Raw genomic sequence first — 17,749 nt, forward strand, 5'->3', positions numbered from 1 at the left:
TCCTCCAATGGGGTCCAACTAAACAAGAGAAACAGCCCATCAACCACATGGTGCATCACCTCTCCCAACAACATCCCTGAGGGACAGGGAGAGGGAACTTACATATTCTGCAGCTTCTGGAAAGTACAAGCTTTATTCCTGGAATCTCCCTGATCCACTGCAGCAACTCTCAGGTGACAGGTGATGAACATCTGAGGGACACAGAACAAGTCAGTGTCTAGTGACTCCCTCCCCAGGGTGGAGAAGCACATCAGCAGCTTCCTCTTACCAAGGATCGCTCATCGCCATAGAAACGGAAGGCATCCAGGTCAAACCGGAGCTTGTCCGGCTCCCGCACATCTCTCGGCAACACAAAGGTTGAAGAGGAGTCCTCAGCTTTGCTGTCCAGGAGGCAACTGCAGATGGACAAAGGGCAATGAAGTGAATGGAGTGAAGCCATTGAGATGGGAGCAGCTGGAGAAAGCAGAGAGCTCCTTACCCATTGTAGTCAATGATGCTGTATCTTGGGGTGGAGTCCTTGTCTGGGCTCAGTGTAGCTACACAGCGATCAATGTATAGCTTCAGGGGCACATGGTTGGCCAGTGAAACCGATGCCTCAATGTGAATGAGGTCTCCCAGGGAGTAGACAGTGGAAGTGCGCTCTGTCAGCCAGTCACCTGAAGTACAGCAAGACAAGGGATGGAGCCAATGGGTACAACTCCCAGAGAGACACCAGGAGATCCCTCCCCAGCCACCCATCACATACCATTCATTAAATGCAGGGAAAATGACAGATGCCCTTCTCCAGACCTGGTGGAGCTGAAAGGGATCCAGGTGGGCTTGATGGGATTGCTGCTCACATTGCCCTTCCTGGGGGAGGGAGACAGGGCAGCCATTTTAGGACAGTGTCAGACAACAACAGCGAGGGATCATACTGACAATCAAGTAAAGAGTCTCACCTCAAATAACGACATTCAATGGGAACAACAGCACCATTGGTTCTCACAATGACAGATCCAGGATAGTTTGGGATGTGGGTCAGATGGGTTGTGTAGACCAGGAAATCTTCAGTCATCTGAAAGACACCAGGTTAAAGAATGAGAGGCTGATCTGAAATGAGAAGGATCTACAGTGTTTACAATGACACCGTCCCATTGTGACAACGCTTTAGGGAGCGCGACAGGCTCAGGGCCAGGAGACTGCTTTCCCACACCAAGCTGGAGAGACCAGTATTCAAGTGCAAGAGTTCAGGGGTTAGTCATTTAGGATCAACTTGATGTATTACATAATGCCAAATATCAGGATGGGAATTCCTGATGCGAATGTTGATTAAAGAGATGTGTTGTGCTCCCAGGCAGAGTTAGAGATAAATATTGATGGAACAGGGACATGGTGGTTAGCACTGCTGCCTCACAGCACCAGAGACCCAGGTTCAATTCCCACCTCAGGCAACTGAGTTTGCTCCTTCTCCCTGTGTCTGCGTGGGTTTCCTCCCACAATCCCAAAAATGTGCAGGTTAGGTGAATTGGCTATGCTAAATTGCCCCGAATGTTAGCTGGAGGGGTAAATGTAGGGGAATGGGTCTAGGTGTGTCACCCTTCAACATGGACTTGTTGGGCCCAAGGACCTGTTTCCACACTAAGTAATCTAATTTTAAAAAATGGTGATTGTTAACACAGGAACAAGGCTGCAGGGATCTTTCCGACATCAACTCTCGATGTTATCAGGAAACCTCCAGATTGTGAGCTGAGATTGCTAGCAGAATACCGAGAGATTAATAGCAAGGAGACACAAGAGTAGAGGAAACAACAATTTACTAGTATTAAATAAAAGACTTTTACCAACAGGTCAAATGTAGAGCTCAAGGAGGAGAGTCAGTTTATTCATTAAATAGCCCCCAGTGGGAGGGAATCAACTCAATTTGTCATATGGGAATGGAACTACTTTCCCCTCAAATTAGCCACAGGCCATGCTGCGATGAGTTATGTTCCTGTGACCTCACCATTGGAGAAAAGAATCACTATCCAACAAAACAAAAAAAAACACACTTTAGAAGGTCACAACCAAATTTGGAGAATGTTCATAGTATCAAAACATCACCCACAAATCACCACATGATATCCAATTCATACTGACAAAACATACATTGTAACAGAACAACCCCTATCATCAGGGGATTCTAAACCAATGAGAATGGAGCACAAGGCTAGAGATAGAGAACAGTTCAGACACAGACAATCCAGGAGGGGAACATGGACTGAGGATTTGAAAAAGCAGGAGAATTGTCCTTCTCAAGATTAGTAGTCTCTCAGCCAGGAAACCTCTGCAGCCCAAGCTTCCAGCAAGTGTAGACAACCCCCATTACCTGTAATCTGCTGCCACACTCATGCAGCTCATAGTCAAAGAGGACAGTCTGGTTCTCAGGGAACACCCTGGTTGGACGACAACCTGCTGTCCCCAGGGTCAGGTCAGCAGCTTTAATCAGGTGCCTGGTTCCAAATAAATCCAGCTGGGCCCTGACCAGCAGGTTGTACTCTCCACACTGCACCATCACAGTCTGCAGTGGGGACACACTCCCAACCTCAGACATTCGGAAACTAGAACCAATGGGACCCCCATGAGGAGGCACTCTCTCAGGAACAGGGCTGGCTCTCACTATTGTCCATGGAAAGCTCTGGCTCAGAAACTGTTGCCATGTTTCAGAGCAACAAACAGCTCCAACTAACACCAACAAAGGGAACAAACCCCTCACTACACAATCACCCATGATCCTAAACAACTCAACCATCCCCACACACCCCCAACCAGCTCCTTTTATAAACACAACCTGCACTCACCTGACACCAATCTGACCAGACGCTGCAACATTGAACCAATCAACCAGCCCCCATCTCTACAATTTCCACCAATGACTGAACTCATTGAGTTATTACCAGGAAGGCCTATTTCATTTGGACCAATAGGAGTGGCTGCGAGCTGCTGTGCTGTCACCTGACTGAATTCAACTCCACAAGGTCTCATGGTGAAGGCCCCATGGATACAAGTAGCTCATTGATCCAGGGGGTGTTTGCTGGGTCCTGCCTCCCTCGCTCACCCGAGGGACTGATAGTGAGACCCACGGAGAGATTGTCTGAGGATGGGGTTTGGGTAGAACAAAGGGATTGACCTTATACTACACCTCCCCCTGGAAGTGTTTGATGGAGTCAATATGGAAGATGCATTATTCTGTATGTTAACTTGTCATGTCCCTGTCTGGGGAGTGTTTGATCGGGACAATGCAGGGAGAGCTTTACTTTCAATTTCCTTTTCATTCATAGACTCGAGGCAGTTTTACTCTGTATTTCACCGCGTGCTGTCTCTGTCCTGGGGGCCTTTGATGGGGACAGCTTTCCTTCCAGTTTTCAAGAAAAGAGGAAGATTTTGTTTCAGTTGGAAAGAGTAGAATCTTTTACTCTGTTTCTAACTCAGGGATGTCCCTGGATTGAAAGTGTTTGATGTAGACAGTGTAGCTATACATTTAGTTTAAAAGTGTAGAGACAGCTGTCTGTTCAGTGACAATGAGCAGAGGAAGCTCATGTATCGCGTCCCACACTGACCTTGCTCTGGTGGAGTTTGTTGGGGGATGGTATTGAGGGAGAAAGTGAGGACTGCAGATTCTGGAGGTCACAGTCAAAGTGTGTGGCCCTGGAAAAGCACAGCAGGTCATGCAGCATCTGAGGAGCAGGAGAGTCGGTTTCGGGTATAAGCCCTTCATCAGGATTGTGGATTGGGAAAGGGGGCTTAGAGATAAATAGAAGGTTCGGGGTGGGGGCAAGAAAGCTCGGATTGCAATAGATAGATGCCTTGGGGATGAGGGCAAGGCAGCTGGGTTGGTGATAGGTACATTGCAGGTGCGGGGTATTCAGAGAATTTTACATTCACTCTAAAAGGGAAGATTGGGCAGCATGGTGGCACATTGGTTAGCAGTGCACCAGGGACATGGGTTCAATTCCAGTCTCGGGCGACTCTCTGTGTGGAGTTTGCACACTCTCCTTGTGTCTGTGTGGGATTACTCTGGGTGCTCTGGTTTCCTGCCACTGTCTAAAGATGTGCAGGTTCGGTGGATTGGCCATGCAAACTTTCCTCAGGGATATGTAAGTCAGATGCATTAGTGAGGGGACTTGTAGAGTAATAGGGGAGTAGGGGAGGGGAATGAGTCTGGGTGGGTTATCTTTCAGAAGGACAGTGTGGACTTGTTGGGCCAAATGGCCTGTTTCCATTTTGTAGGGATTGTATGATTCTAGATAAAGATGGATAAATCCCTAGGAGCTAATCAGGTGTCCCTTCGATCTCGGAGAAGCTAGGGAAATGATTACTGGGCCCCTTACTGAGATATTTCTATCATTGATAGTTGCAGGTGAGGTGCTGGAAGATTGGAGGTTGGCTAACACATTGTCATGATTTTTAGAAAGGTGCTAAGGAAAAGCCAGGGAATATAGACCGGTCAGCCTGACATCAGTGGTGGGCAAGTTGTTGGAGGGAATCCCGAGGGACAGGATTCACATGTATTTGGTAAGCCAAAGACTGATTATGGATAGTTAGCATGGCTTTGTGCGTGGGAAATCATGTCTCATGTACTTGATTGAGTTTTTTGAAGAAGTAACAAAGAGGATTGATGAGGGCAGAGTAGTGGGCATGATTGATATGAATTTCAGTAAGGCATTCAACAAGGTTCCTCATGGATGACTGGTCAGCAAGGTTAGATCTCATAGAATACAGAGATTTGGATACAGAACTGGCTGGAAAGTAGAAAACATAGGGTAGTGGTGGACGATTGCTTTTCAGAGTGGAGGTCTGTGACCAGTGGTGTGCCATAAGAATCGATGCTGGGTCCACTACTTTTCATCCTTTGTATAAATGACTTGAATGTAAACATAGGAGGTATCATTAGTAAGTTTGCAGATGACACCAAAATTGGTGGTGTCGTGAGCTGCGGAGGAGGTTACCATGATCCAATGTGATTGGGTCATGTCGATTTCACCAGTTTCCTCATTTCCCCTCCTCCCAGCTCTACCCCATCCCATTTATCTTGAGGGCATCCCCTCATTCCTGATGAAGAGCTTGTGCATGAAGCATTGTCTCTCTTGTTCCTCAGATGCTGCCTGACCGGCTGTACCTTTCCAGCAACTCACTTTCTGACTCTGATCTCCAGCATCTGCAGTCCTCACTTTCTCCCAACTGAGCACGTGCACCGAGAAATTGTAAATGGAGTTCAATGTAGATCAGTATGAGGTGTTACTTATTGGGAAGTCACATCCAGGTAGGAGTTTCATGATGAATGTTCAGGCCTTAAGGAGTGTAGTGGAACAGAGGGACCTTGGAGTTCAGGTGTATGGTTCTCTGAAAGTGGAGTCACGGGTAGACAGGGCAGTGAAGGAGGCTTTTGACACACTGGCCTTCATCAGTCAGGGCATTGATCAGTCAGAGATGTTGGGAAGTTATGTTGCAGTTATACAGAATGGTGACGAGGCCTGCACTTGGAGTATTGTGTTCAGTTTCGGTCACCTTGCTGTAGGAAAGATGTTATTAAAAAGGATAGAGTGCAGAAGGAATTTACAAGGATGTTGCCAGGACTCCGGGTCTGAGTTGGAGTGAGAGGTTACACAAGCTCAGACATTTTTCTTTAGAGCAAAGGAGCCTGGGGTGGGAATCTCATGGAAGTGTAAAAGGTCAAGAAAGGCATGGATGGGATGAATGTGCTCAGTCTTTTTCCCAGGGTTGAGGAGTCAAGGACTAGAGGGCACCAGTTTAAGGTTAGAGGGGAGAGAATGAAAGGGAATTGAGGGGCAATGATTTCACACAGAGGGAGGTCCGCATATGGAATAAGAAGCGAGCAGAGGTGGTTGAGGCAGGTACATAAACAACGTTCAAAGTGCATTTGGACAAATTCATGGATAGGAAAGGATTAGAAGGCTGTGGGCCATGTACAGGGAAATGGGGTTATTAGGGATGGACATTTTCATAGGCAAGGACCAATTTGCCAAGGGGAGGAGGTTCCACAATTTCCCCACCCTCAATGATGGGGGAACCCAGCACAAAGGATAAGGCTGAAGCATTTGCAACAACCTGCGGCCAGTAATCTCCAAAGGGACAATCCATTGTAGTCCCCAGCATCACCGATGCCTGTCTCAGTCAGTACTATTGACTCCACGTAACATCGAGAAACAGCTGCAGACATTGGATACTGTGACGCCAATGCACACTGACTAACATTGTGGGAATAAGGTGAAAGAGCTGTGATCCTGAATGTGCCGGGTCCCTATCCATTCTGTTCCAGTACAGCTACAACTGCAGCATCTACCTGGAAATGGAGAAAATTGCCCAGTAGTGTCCTGTTGACAAAATGTGGGATAAATCCAACCTTGCCAATTCCTCCCCCACCAACCCGCTCTCAATCACAAGCAAAGTGTTGGAAAGTTTTGTCAACAGTGTTATCAAGGCACATGTCCTCCACACTAAACTGTTCACTGATGCTCAGTCTGTGTTCCACCAGGGCTACCCAGCTCCTGATCTCAGTACAGCTTGGTCCAAATGAGTAAAAGAGCTGAACTTAAGGGGGAAGTGAGGGTGACTGCTTGAAGACCAAGGCAGAATTTGATTGAACAATTTACCAAGGAGTCCTCGGAAAATTGGACTCAGTGGGATTAGAAAAAGCTCTTTGCTGTTTGGAGTCCTGCCCTGCACAAAGAAAGATGGTTCTAGTTATCAATGTTCAATCACCACATGCCCAGCACATCTCTGCCAGAGTTCCTCAAGGTACTCTCTTAGACACAACCATGTCAACTGCTCCATCAAAGACCTTCCCTCCACCAGAATGTCAGAAGTGGGGATGTTTGCTCATGATTGCCCAATGGTCAGCCCCATTGACAACGTCACAGATACTGAAACAGTCCCTGTTCAAATGCAGCAAGACCTGAACAACATTCTCTTTCAGAACACACAACTGTCAGGCAATGACCGTCTCCAACAAGGGAAAATCTCACTGTCATACCATGACAGTCTCCATGACATTCCCATTGCACAATCCCTCACTATTAACATCCTGTGGCTTCTCTGCCTCGGCTGGGATTTGTTGCCTGTCCCTAATTGCCCTCGATTTGATTGGTTTACTCAGCTATTTCAGAATCAGCGATATTGCTGTGGGTCTGGAGTCACATTTAGGCCAGACCATGTCAAGATGGTAGATTCCCTTCCCTAATGGGAATTGTGAATGATAAAAGATTAGTTTCACAGTCACAATTACTAAGATTAGATATTCGCAAAAAAGATAGAACACAAAATTCCATCAGTGACTACAATGAGATTTGAGAGCCCAGCCTCAGATGATTAACCTGACTCACTGAATTCCTGTCTCAGTAACACTACCATTATGCCACTTGTTCCACCCACCTGTAGACAGAAGCCTGAGCCTGAGACAGATAGCATAGTGATAGCCATCAGTGTCAAGGAATCAGGAGATTAATTAACATAGAATCCCTGCAGTGTGGAAACAGGCCGTTCAGTCCAACAAGTCCATCCTGACCCTCTGAAAAATAAGCCACCCAGACCCATCGCCTTACTTTACATTTACCCCTGACTAATGCACCTAACCTAATCATCCCTGAACACTATGGTACATTTAGCATAGCCAGTTAACTTAACCTGCACATAGAGTCATAGAGATGTACAGCTTGGAAACAGATCCTTCGGTCCAACTCATCCATGCTGACCAGATATCCCAACCCAATCTAGTCCCACCTGCCAGCACCCAGCCCATATCCCTCCAAACCCTTCTTATTCATATACACATCCAAATGCCTTTTAAATGTTACAATTGTACCAGTCTCCACCACTTCCTCTGGCAGCTCATTCCATACACGTAATACCCTCTGCGTGGAAACGTTGTCGCTAGGGTCTCCTTTATATCTTTCCCATCTCACCTTAAACCTATGCCCTCTAGTTCTGGACTCCCCACCCCAGGAAAAGACTTTGTCTATTTACCCTATCCATGCCCCTCATGATTTTATAAACTTCTATAAGGTCGCTCCAGGGAAAACAGTCCCATCCTATTCAGCCTCTCCCTGTAGCTCAAATCCACCAAAGCTGGCAACATCCTTGTAAATCTTTTCTGAACCCTTTCAAGTTTCACAACATCTTTGCGGTAGGAAGGAGACCAGAATTGCACGCAATATTCCAACAGTGGCCTAACCAATGTCCTGTACAGCCGCAACATGATCTCCCAACTCCTGTACTCAATACTATCACCAATAAAGGAAAGCATACCAAATGCCTTCTTCACTATCCTATTCTGCCAAAGACTCCACTTTCAAGGAGCTATGAACCTGCACTCCAAGGTCTCTGTTCAGCAACAATCCCTCGGACCTTACCATTAAGTGTCTAAGTCCTGTTAAAATTTGCTTTGCCAAAATGCATCACCTCACATTTATCTAAATTAAACTCCATCTGCCACTTCTCAGCCCATTGGACCATCTGATCAAGATCCCGTTGTAATCTGAGGTAACCCTCTTTGCTGTCCACTACACCTCCAATTTTGGTGTCATATGCAAACTTACTAACTATACCTTGTATTCTCACATTCAAATCATTTATGTAAATGACAAAAAGTAGAGGACCCACCACCGATCCTTGTGGCACTCCACTGGTCACAGGCCTCCAGTCTGAAAAACAACCCTCCACCACCCTCTGTCTTCTACCTTTGAGCCAGTTCTGTATCTAAATGGCGAGTTCTCCCTGTATTCCATGAGATCTAACTTTGCTAACCAGTCTCCCATGGGGTATCTTGTCAAACACCTCACTGAAGTCCATCTCAATCACATCTACTGCTCTGCCCTCATCAATCCTCTTTGTTACTTCTTCAAAAAACTCAATCAAGTTTGTGAGACATGATTTCCCACGCACAAAGCCATGTTGACTATTCCTAATCAGTCCTTGCCTTTCCAAATACATGTACGTCCTGTCCCTTAGGATTCCCTCCAACAACTTGCCTACCACCAACGTCAGGCTCACTGGTCTATCGTTCCTTGGCTTGTCCTTACCACCGTTCTTAAACAGTGGCACCACGTTAGCCAACCTTCAGTCTTCCAGCAACTCACCTGTGACTATTGAGGTTACAAGGTGTCCAGCAATCACTTCCCTAGCTTCCCACAAAATTGTGGGGAACACTGATCAGGTCCTGGTGATTTATCCATTTCAAGACATCCAGCACTTCTTCCTCTGTAATATGGACATTTTTCAAGATGTCACCATCTATTTCCCTATATTCTATATCATCCAAGTCCTTTTCCGCAGTACATACTGATGCAAAATATTCGTTTAGTATCTCCCCGGTCTCCCGCGGCTCCACACAAAGGTCGCCTTGCTGTACTTTGAGGGGCCCAGTTCTCTCCCTAGATACCCTTTTGTTCTTTATGTATTTGTAAAAACCCTTTGGATTCTCCTTAATTCTATTTGCCAAAGCTAGCTCATGTCCCCTTTTTGCCCTCCTGATTTCTCTCTTAAGTATACTCCTACCACCTTTATACTTTACAAAGGATTCATTGATCTATCCTGTCTATTCCTGACATATGCTTCCTTCTTTTTCTTAACCAAACCCTCAATTTCTTTAGTCATCCAGCATTCCCTACACCTACCAGCCTTCCCTTTCACCCTGACAGGAATATACTTTCTCTGGATTCGTGTTATCTCATTTCTGAAGGCTTCCCATTTTCCAGCCGTCCCTTTACCTGCAAACATCTGCCCCCAATCGGCTTTTGAAAGTTCTTGCCTAATACTGTCAAAATTGGCCTTTCTCCAATTTAGAACTTCAACATTTAGATATGGTCTATCCTTTTCTATCACTATTAAAAACTTAATAGAATTATCATCGCTGGCCCCAAAATGCTCCCCCACTGACACCTCAGTCACCTGCCCTGCCTTATTTCCCAAGAGTAGTCACGTTTTGCAACTTCTCTAGTCGGTTCATCGACATAATGAATCAACAAATTTTCTTGTACACACTTCGAAAATTTCTCTCCATCTAAACCCTTAACACTATGACAGTCTCAGTCTATGTTTGGCAAGTTAAAATCCCCTACCATAACTACCCTATTATTCTTACAGATAACTCAGATCTCCTTACAAGTTTGTTTCTCAATTTCCCTCTGACTATTGGGGGGTCTATAATACAATCCCAATGAGGTGATCATCCCTTTCTTATTTCTCAGTTCAACCCAAACAACTTCCCTGGATGTATTCCCAAGAATACCCTCCCAGAGTACAGCTGCAACGATATCCCTCGTCAAAAAACATCACTCCCCCCTCCACTCTTGCCTCCCTTCCTGTCACGTTTGTATTGTGGAACTTCAAGCTGCCAGTCCAATCTATCACTGAGGCAGGTTTTTGTAATTGCTCTGGTATCCCAGTCCCATGTTCCTAACCACACCCTGAGTTCATCTGCTTTCCTGTTGTTAGTTGTTGTATTGTGGGAGGAAACCCACACAGATGGAGGGAGAACTCCACACAGATCATTGGCCAATGCTGGGATCAAACCCAGGTCCCTGGTACGATGATGCAGTAATGCTAACCACTGCACGGCTATGCCGCCAGCGAGAATGCAAGAGAAATCTTCGCAGAGTGTGTGGAAACACAGTTCATGTTTTGTGTTGAGTGTGACTTTTGAAAGGTTTACAGTATCTCTCAAATGCTGCCAGACCACGTTGTTTTTCCCCAGGATTGTGTGGTTTGCTTCAGATTTACAGGCTGTGCAGTATCTTGCTTTTAGTCCAGAGGGTAAATTCCTTCCACAGTCTTCAGCATGTGACAGTACTGTCAATGTAAGAATTATATTTTGTCCCGGTTTTGAAAAGAAACTTGGAGGCAAAGGCAGGTAACTGTCTATTAGTAACCAGTGAAGTAAACAGCTTATGAGGCCTTGGGGTTTGTTTAAGAAATTGGAATAAAAGCAGCAGCCTGAACGGGTGCAGTCCAGCTCTCAGAACCAGAATTAGTAGAGTTAGCTTTCAGTGGTTGTTTTGGAGCCTTGAAATGGAACTTATTTACCCCCCCTCTCCAGGTTTATGCCATTATGACTACTGGTCTCAAGTCAAAACATGTGGTGATGGAAGTACAGCCAGTCAGGCAGCATCTGAGGAACAGGGGAGTCAACATTTCAAGAATAAGCTCAGCATCAGGAATGTGGGAGGAGACTCCAAGGCAACAGACAAATGGGAGGGAGGGAGTGGGGCTGGGTGAAAGGTAGCTGGGAATACAACAGGGAGAGGAAGGTGGGGGCTGCTGGTGATAGGTGGGAAGGAGATAGACATGTTGGACAGTTCAGAAAGGACTGTGCTGAGTTAGAAAGTTGGATCTGGGATGGGAGGGGAAGAACACGAGATCAGAACTGGCAAAGTCCACATTGATCTCATCAGGTTGGAGGGTCCGAAAGATCCTAAAGGTGGAAGATGAGGCGTCCTTCCTCCAGTTGTGGGTGGCTAGAATTTGGTAGCAGAAGCAGTCTAGGACTTGCAGGTCCTTAGAATAGGAGGGGCAGTTGGAGCATTCAGCCACAGGGTGGTGGGTAGAACCAACTGTCAGACCAAAGGGGTAGCCATGGGCATCTGCATGGACCACAGCTATGCCTGCCACTGTCTGGTACATGGAACAGTTCCTCTTCCACAGCTGCACTGCCACCATTACACATCTTGCCCTCCATTTCATTGATGACTATTGTTAACATGTTGTACTCCCATGTGGAGCAAGAACAGTTCAGTGTTTACTGTGGAGGACAATATGGAAGGTGGAAAATGGGGAACGAGATGGTGACATCTTGAAAATTTTCAATATTAAAGAGCAGGTAGTCCTAGATGGCTGAAACCACATCCCCTGTTCTAGATGAGAGAGCACAGTCGAACAAATTCACCTCAAAGAATAGAACAAGAGTAATCAATATTCCAAATGGGGTTCTCAGCATTTGACTGAGCAGATACCTTTCTGGACATTTAGTTTGATGGTTTAGGGACAGGATAACATTCAGCCCATCAGTTTGAAAACTGAATACTGTAGATTTCAGTATTCCGAGGGAAAACAGGACACTGACAACAGGACTGGCCACACACCGGGAGATGGTAACATTGGGAACGCACCTGGACACTGCTGAAGAGAATCTAAACAGACTGGAAACACCAGCTGTTCCTCCCTCAGACACTGCCACATCTGAGCAGTTCTTCCAGCACATTCTGCAAACAGTGATTTAATCAGAATGGAAGGCCCCTTTCCAAGGTGGTCATCAATCCCCTGTACTCCCTGAAAGCAGCAAACATATCTTCCATAACCCAATCAGAAAGCTCAGTTCAGGGATTGGAGAGGCTCAACTCAGGGATTGTACCCAGGGATGGTTTAAACTAAGAATGATGAAACAAACCAGGTCCAGAGAGAAGACACCATGAATCACTGCTTTATTGACTATTCCAATCACCAGTTGATGGGTGTTTGCTTGTGTCTCCTGTACAGGAACAAGGCCAGCAATGAAGCAGAGATCAGACAGACAGCTGTCACAGTCAGGACCACCATCACAACCAGCTCGGACACCACACCTAAAAAACAAGGAGAAACCAATGGTTACTGAGGGAAAACAGGGACAGAAAGGGAAACTAGCAGGCAGCCAACTCACCGCTTGGAGACCTCTCCTGCAACTTTCCGTCACCCTCAGTCAGGGGCTGAGTTGGCAGGTTGGTCAGCTCAGTATCCAGGATGATCAGGGGGCCAAGTGAGGCCTCCCCCTCCCACTTCAATCCAGCTTCACTCTGAAACATCAAACATCCCAGTCAAGGAGAGGGGCGGGGGGCGGGGGGGGGGGGCGAGGAGAGATCCCCAACATCTAGAGGGTCAATGTCCTACCAGGTTCAGCACCAAGGTCTCTCCTTCCTCTCAAAGGGATCAGGATCTCTCTTGTGCTCCCACAATTCCCCACATGGCAACAGGCACAAATGTCACTGTCTGACTCCTCCAATGGGGTCCAACTAAACAAGAGAAACAGCCCATCAACCACATGGTGCATCACCTCTCCCAACAACAACATCCCTGAGGGACAGGGAGAGGGAACTGACATATTCTGCAGCTTCTGGAAAGTACAAGCTTTATTCCTGGAATCTCCCTGATCCACTGCAGCAACTCTCAGGTGACAGGTGATGAACATCTGAGGGACACAGAACAAGTCAGTGTTTAGTGACTCCCTCTCCAGGGTGGAGAAGCACATCAGCAGCTTCCTCTTACCAAGGATCGCTCATCTCCATAGAAACGGAAGGCATCCAGGTCAAACCGGAGCTTGTCCGGCTCCCGCCGGTCTCTCAGCAACACAAAGGTTGAAAAGGAGTCCTCAGCTTTGCTGTCCAGGAGGCAACTGCAGATGGACAAAGGGCCATGAAGTGAATGGAGTGAAGCCATTGAGATGGGAGCAGCTGGAGAAAGCAGAGAGCTCCTTACCCATTGTAGTCAATGATGCTGTATCTCGGGGTGGCTTCCTTGTCTGGGCTCAGTGTAGCTACACAGTGATCAATGTACAGCTTCAGGGGCATGTGGTTGGCCATTGAAACCGATGCCTCAATGTGAATGAGGTCTCCCAGGGAGTAGACAGTGGAAGTGCGCTCTGTCAGCCAGTCACCTGAAGTACAGCAAGACAAGGGTTGGAGCCAATGGGTACAACACCCAGAGATCCCTCCCCAGCCACCCATCACATACCATTCATTAGACGCAGGGAAAATGACAGATGCCCTTCTCCAGACTTGGTGGAGCTGAATGGGATCCAGGTGGGCTTGATGGGATTGCTGCTCACATTGCCCTTCCTGGGGGAGGGAGACAGGGCAGCCATTTTAGGACAGTGTCAGACGACAACAGCAGGGGATCATATTGACAATCGAGTAAAGAGTCTCACCTCAAATAACGACATTCAATGGGAACAACAGCACCATTGGTTCTCACAATGACAGATCCAGGATAGTTTGGGATGTGGGTCAGGTGGGTTGTGTAGACCAGGAAATCTTCAGTCATCTGTAAGACACCAGGTTAAAGAATGAGAGGCTGATCTGAAATGAGAAGGATCTACAGTGTTTACAATGACACCGTCCCATTGTGACAACGCTTTAGGGAGCACGACAGGCTCAGGGCCAGGAGACTGCTTTCCCACACCAAGCTGGAGAGACCAGTATTCAAGTGCAAGAGTTCAGGGGTTAGTCATTTAGGATCAAATTAATGTATTACATAATGCCAAATATCAGGATGTGAATTCCTGATGCAAATGTTGGTTAAAGAGATGTGTTGGTCTCCCAGGCAGAGTTAGAGATAAATATTGATGGAACAGGGACATGGTGGTTAGCACTGCTGCCTCACAGCACCAGAGACCCAGGTTCAATTCCCACTTCAGGCAACTGAGTTTGCTCCTTCTCCCTGTGTCTGCGTGGGTTTCCTCCCACAATTCCAAAAATGTGCAGGTTAGGTGAATTGGCTATGCTAAATTGCCCCGAATGTTAGGTGAAGGGGTAAATGTAGGGGCATGGGTCTGGGTGCGTCACCCTTCAACATGGACTTGTTGGGCCCAAGGGCCTGTTGTTTCCACACTAAGTAATCTAATTTTAAAAAATGGTGATTGTTAACACAGGAACAAGGCTGCAGGGATCTTTCCGACATCAACTCTCGATGTTATCAGGAAACCTCCAGATTGTGAGCAGAGATTGCTCGCAGAATACCGAGAGATTAATAGCAAGGAGACACAAGAGTAGAGGAAACAACAATTTACTAGTATTAAATAAAAGACTTTTACCAACAGGTCAAATGTAGAGCTCAAGGAGGAGAGTCAGTTTATTCATAAAATAGCCCCCAGTGGGAGGGAATCAAGTCAATTTGTGTTATGGGAATGGAACGACTTTCCCCTCAAACTAGCCACAGGCCATGCTGCGATGAGTTATGTTCCTGTGACCTCACTATTGGAGAAAAGAATCACTATCAAAAAAAGAAATCACACTTCAGAAGGTCACAACCAAATTTGGAGAATGTTCATAGTATCAAAACATCACCCACAAATCACCACATGATACCCAATTCATACTGACAAAACATACATTGTAACAGAACAACCCCTGTAATCAGGGGATTCTAAACCAATGAGAATGGAGCACAAGGCTAGAGATAGAGAACAGTTCAGGTACAGACAATCCAGGAGAGGAACATGGACTGAGGATTTGAGAAAGCAGGAGAATGGTCCTTCTCAAGATTAATGGTCTCTCAGCCAAGAACCTTCTGCAGCCCAAGCTTCCAACAAGTTTAAACAACCCCCATTACCTGTAATCTGCTGCCGCACTCATGCAGCCCATAGTCAAAGAGGACAGTCTGGTTCTCAGGGAACACTCTGGTTGGACGACAACCTGCTCTCCCCAGGGTCAGGTCAGCAGCTTTAACCAGGTGCCTGGTTCCAAATAAATCCAGCTGGGCCCTAACCAGCAGGTTGTGCTCTCCACACTGCACCATCACAGTCTGCAGTGGGGACACACTCCAACCTCAGACATTCGGAAACTAGAACCAATGGGACCCCCATGAGGAGACACTCTCTCAGGAACAGGGCTGGCTCTCACTATTGTCCATGGAAAGCTCTGGCTCAGAAACTGTTGCCATGTTTCCGAGCAACAAACAGCTCCAACTAACACCAACAGAGGGAACAAACACCTCACTACACAATCACCCATGATCCTAAACAACTCAACCATCCCCCCACACCCCCAACCAGCTCCTTTTATACACACAACCTGCACTCACCTGACACCAATGTGATCAGACGCTGCAACATTGAACCAATCAACCAGCCCCAAGGTGTCCTTGGAGAAGGAGCACGCGGTGTCGACCAACACCCTGGAGTTGTTCAGGGAGAGGTGGGCGCCGCAGGGAGTGGAGTGCATCATTTCTCCCTCCAACTCTATTTTGATTTAGTCCCTCCCCTCCCCTTCACTGTTTTGATCACACAGCACTGTCCCTTGCTGTGAAGGGCAGTGTTTGTCACTGGCCACCCGGGTGTTTTCCTATCTTCCTGGTGGTGGAAATTGAATAAAAGATTGGTGCACTTTGTGTCTTTCACTGTGTCTCACACATGCACACACACACCATGGGTGCTGGGGATAAAATAAGCACTACCGCACTTAGGTGGTAGTGTGGGGGTTAAATAAATAAATAAATAGACTGCTGAAAAGAAAAAAAAAAAAAAGAGGGGAATTTCATTGCATTCTGCAAAGTAACTTTGCAGTATGAAAGAGAGTTTCTATGAGAAGGCTGCACATCTGTGGCTAACTAAGAACATTAAAGAGACCATAAAAAAAAAGAAAAGAAAAAAAAAAAAAGAAAATCAACCAGCCCCAATCTCTACAATTTCCACCAATGACTGAACTCATTGAGTTATTACCAGGAGGGCAAATCTCATTTGGACCAATAGGAGTGGCTGTGAGCTGCTGTGCTGTCACCTGACTGAATTCAGCTCCATAAGGTCTCATGGTGAAGGCCCCATGGATACAAGTAGCTCATTGATCCAGGGGGGTGTCTGCTGGGTCCTGCCTCCCTCCCTCCCTCACCCGAGGGACTGATAGTGAGACCCACGGAGAGATTGTCTGAGGATGGGGTTTGGGTAGAACAAAGTGATTGACCTTATACTACGCCTCCCCCTGTAAGTGTTTGATGGAGTCAATATGGAAGATGCATTATTCTGTATGTTAACTTGTCATGTCCCGGTCTGGGGAGAGTTTGATCGGGACAATGCAGGGAGAGCTTTACTTTCACTTTCCTTTTAATTCATAGACTCGAGGCAGTTTTACTCTGTATTTCACCGCGTGCTGTCTCTGTCCTGGGGGCCTTTGATGGGGACAGCTTTCCTTCCAGTTTTCAAGAAAAGAGGAAGATTTTGTTTCAGTTGGAAAGAGTAGAATCTTTTACTCTGTTTCTAACTCAGGGATGTCCCTGGATTGAAAGTGTTTGATGTAGACAGTGTAGCTATACGTTTAGTTTAAAAGTGTAGAGACAGCTGTCTGTTCAGTGACAATGAGCAGAGGAAGCTCATGTATCGTGTCCCACACTGACCTTGCTCTGGTGGAGTTTGTTGGGGGATGGTGTTGAGGGAGAAAGTGAGGACTGCAGATTCTGGAGATCACAGTCAAAGTGTGTGGCCCTGGAAAAGCACAGCAGGTCATGCAGCATCTGAGGAGCAGGAGAGTCGGTTTCGGGTATAAGCCCTTCATCAGGATTGTGGATTGGGAAAGGGGGCTTAGAGATAAATAGAAGGTTAGGGGTGGGGGCAAGGAAGCTCGGATTGCGATAGATAGATGCCTTGGGGATGGGGGCAAGGCAGCTGGGTTGGTGATGGGTAGATGCAGGTGCGGGGTTTCAGAGAATTTTACATTCACTCTAAAAGGGAAGATGGGGCAGCATGGTGGCACATTGGTTAGCAGTGCACCAGGGACATGGGTTCAATTCCAGTCTCGGGCGACTCTCTGTGTGGGGTTTGCACACTCTCCTTGTGTCTGTGTGGGATTACTCTGGGTGCTCTGGTTGCCTGCCACTGTCTAAAGATGTGCAGGTTCGGTGGATTGGCCATGCAAACTTTCCTCAGGGATATGTAAGTCAGATGCATTAGTGAGGGGACATGTAGAGTAATAGGGGAGTAGGGGAGGGGAATGAGTCTGGGTGGGTTATCTTTCAGAAGGTCAGTGTGGACTTGTTGGGCCAA

General features: G+C 46.8%; 2 protein-coding genes across 2 annotated transcripts; both read right to left on the reverse strand.

Moving 5' to 3' along the window:
• Positions 1–250: 250 nt before the first annotated feature.
• LOC148138655 (zona pellucida sperm-binding protein 3-like) lies at positions 251–12,806 on the reverse strand. Its single transcript, XM_087981220.1, has 7 exons — positions 12,665–12,806; positions 12,470–12,587; positions 2,345–2,576; positions 939–1,054; positions 746–849; positions 479–656; positions 251–395 (listed from the first exon to the last, which is right to left on the reverse strand). Exons 1-7 carry the CDS (start codon positions 12,804–12,806, stop codon positions 251–253), a joined length of 1,035 nt encoding a protein of 344 aa, XP_087837346.1.
• A 442-nt stretch (positions 12,807–13,248) lies between these two features.
• On the reverse strand, positions 13,249–15,513 carry LOC148138656 (zona pellucida sperm-binding protein 3-like). The gene is made up of 5 exons (XM_087981141.1): positions 15,328–15,513; positions 13,925–14,040; positions 13,732–13,835; positions 13,477–13,654; positions 13,249–13,393 (listed from the first exon to the last, which is right to left on the reverse strand). The coding sequence occupies exons 1-5, from the start codon at positions 15,511–15,513 to the stop codon at positions 13,249–13,251; spliced, it is 729 nt and encodes a 242-aa protein (XP_087837267.1).
• Between the last annotated feature and the right edge of the window lie 2,236 nt (positions 15,514–17,749).

The sequence above is a fragment of the Chiloscyllium plagiosum genome, unplaced genomic scaffold (assembly GCF_037043375.1).
Source record: "Chiloscyllium plagiosum isolate Xiang-an unplaced genomic scaffold, Cpla_swu_hap1 HiC_scaffold_39, whole genome shotgun sequence".
Classification (NCBI taxonomy): domain Eukaryota; kingdom Metazoa; phylum Chordata; class Chondrichthyes; order Orectolobiformes; family Hemiscylliidae; genus Chiloscyllium; species Chiloscyllium plagiosum.

Excerpts from the sequence above, each read along its gene's own strand:
- LOC148138655 (XM_087981220.1), bottom strand. The coding sequence starts at position 12,806 with ATGTTTCAGAGTGAAGCTGGATTGAAGTGGGAGGGGGAGGCCTCACTT. Across the intron at positions 1,055-2,344 it reads AGTGTGGCAGCAGATTACAG|ATGACTGAAGATTTCCTGGT; the intron begins GTAATGGGGGTT and ends GGTGTCTTTCAG. Across the intron at positions 657-745 it reads TTCCCTGCATTTAATGAATG|GTGACTGGCTGACAGAGCGC; the intron begins GTATGTGATGGG and ends GCTGTACTTCAG.
- LOC148138656 (XM_087981141.1), bottom strand. The coding sequence starts at position 15,513 with ATGGTGCAGTGTGGAGAGCACAACCTGCTGGTTAGGGCCCAGCTGGAT. Across the intron at positions 14,041-15,327 it reads AGTGCGGCAGCAGATTACAG|ATGACTGAAGATTTCCTGGT; the intron begins GTAATGGGGGTT and ends GGTGTCTTACAG. Across the intron at positions 13,394-13,476 it reads AGCATCATTGACTACAATGG|TTGCCTCCTGGACAGCAAAG; the intron begins GTAAGGAGCTCT and ends GTCCATCTGCAG.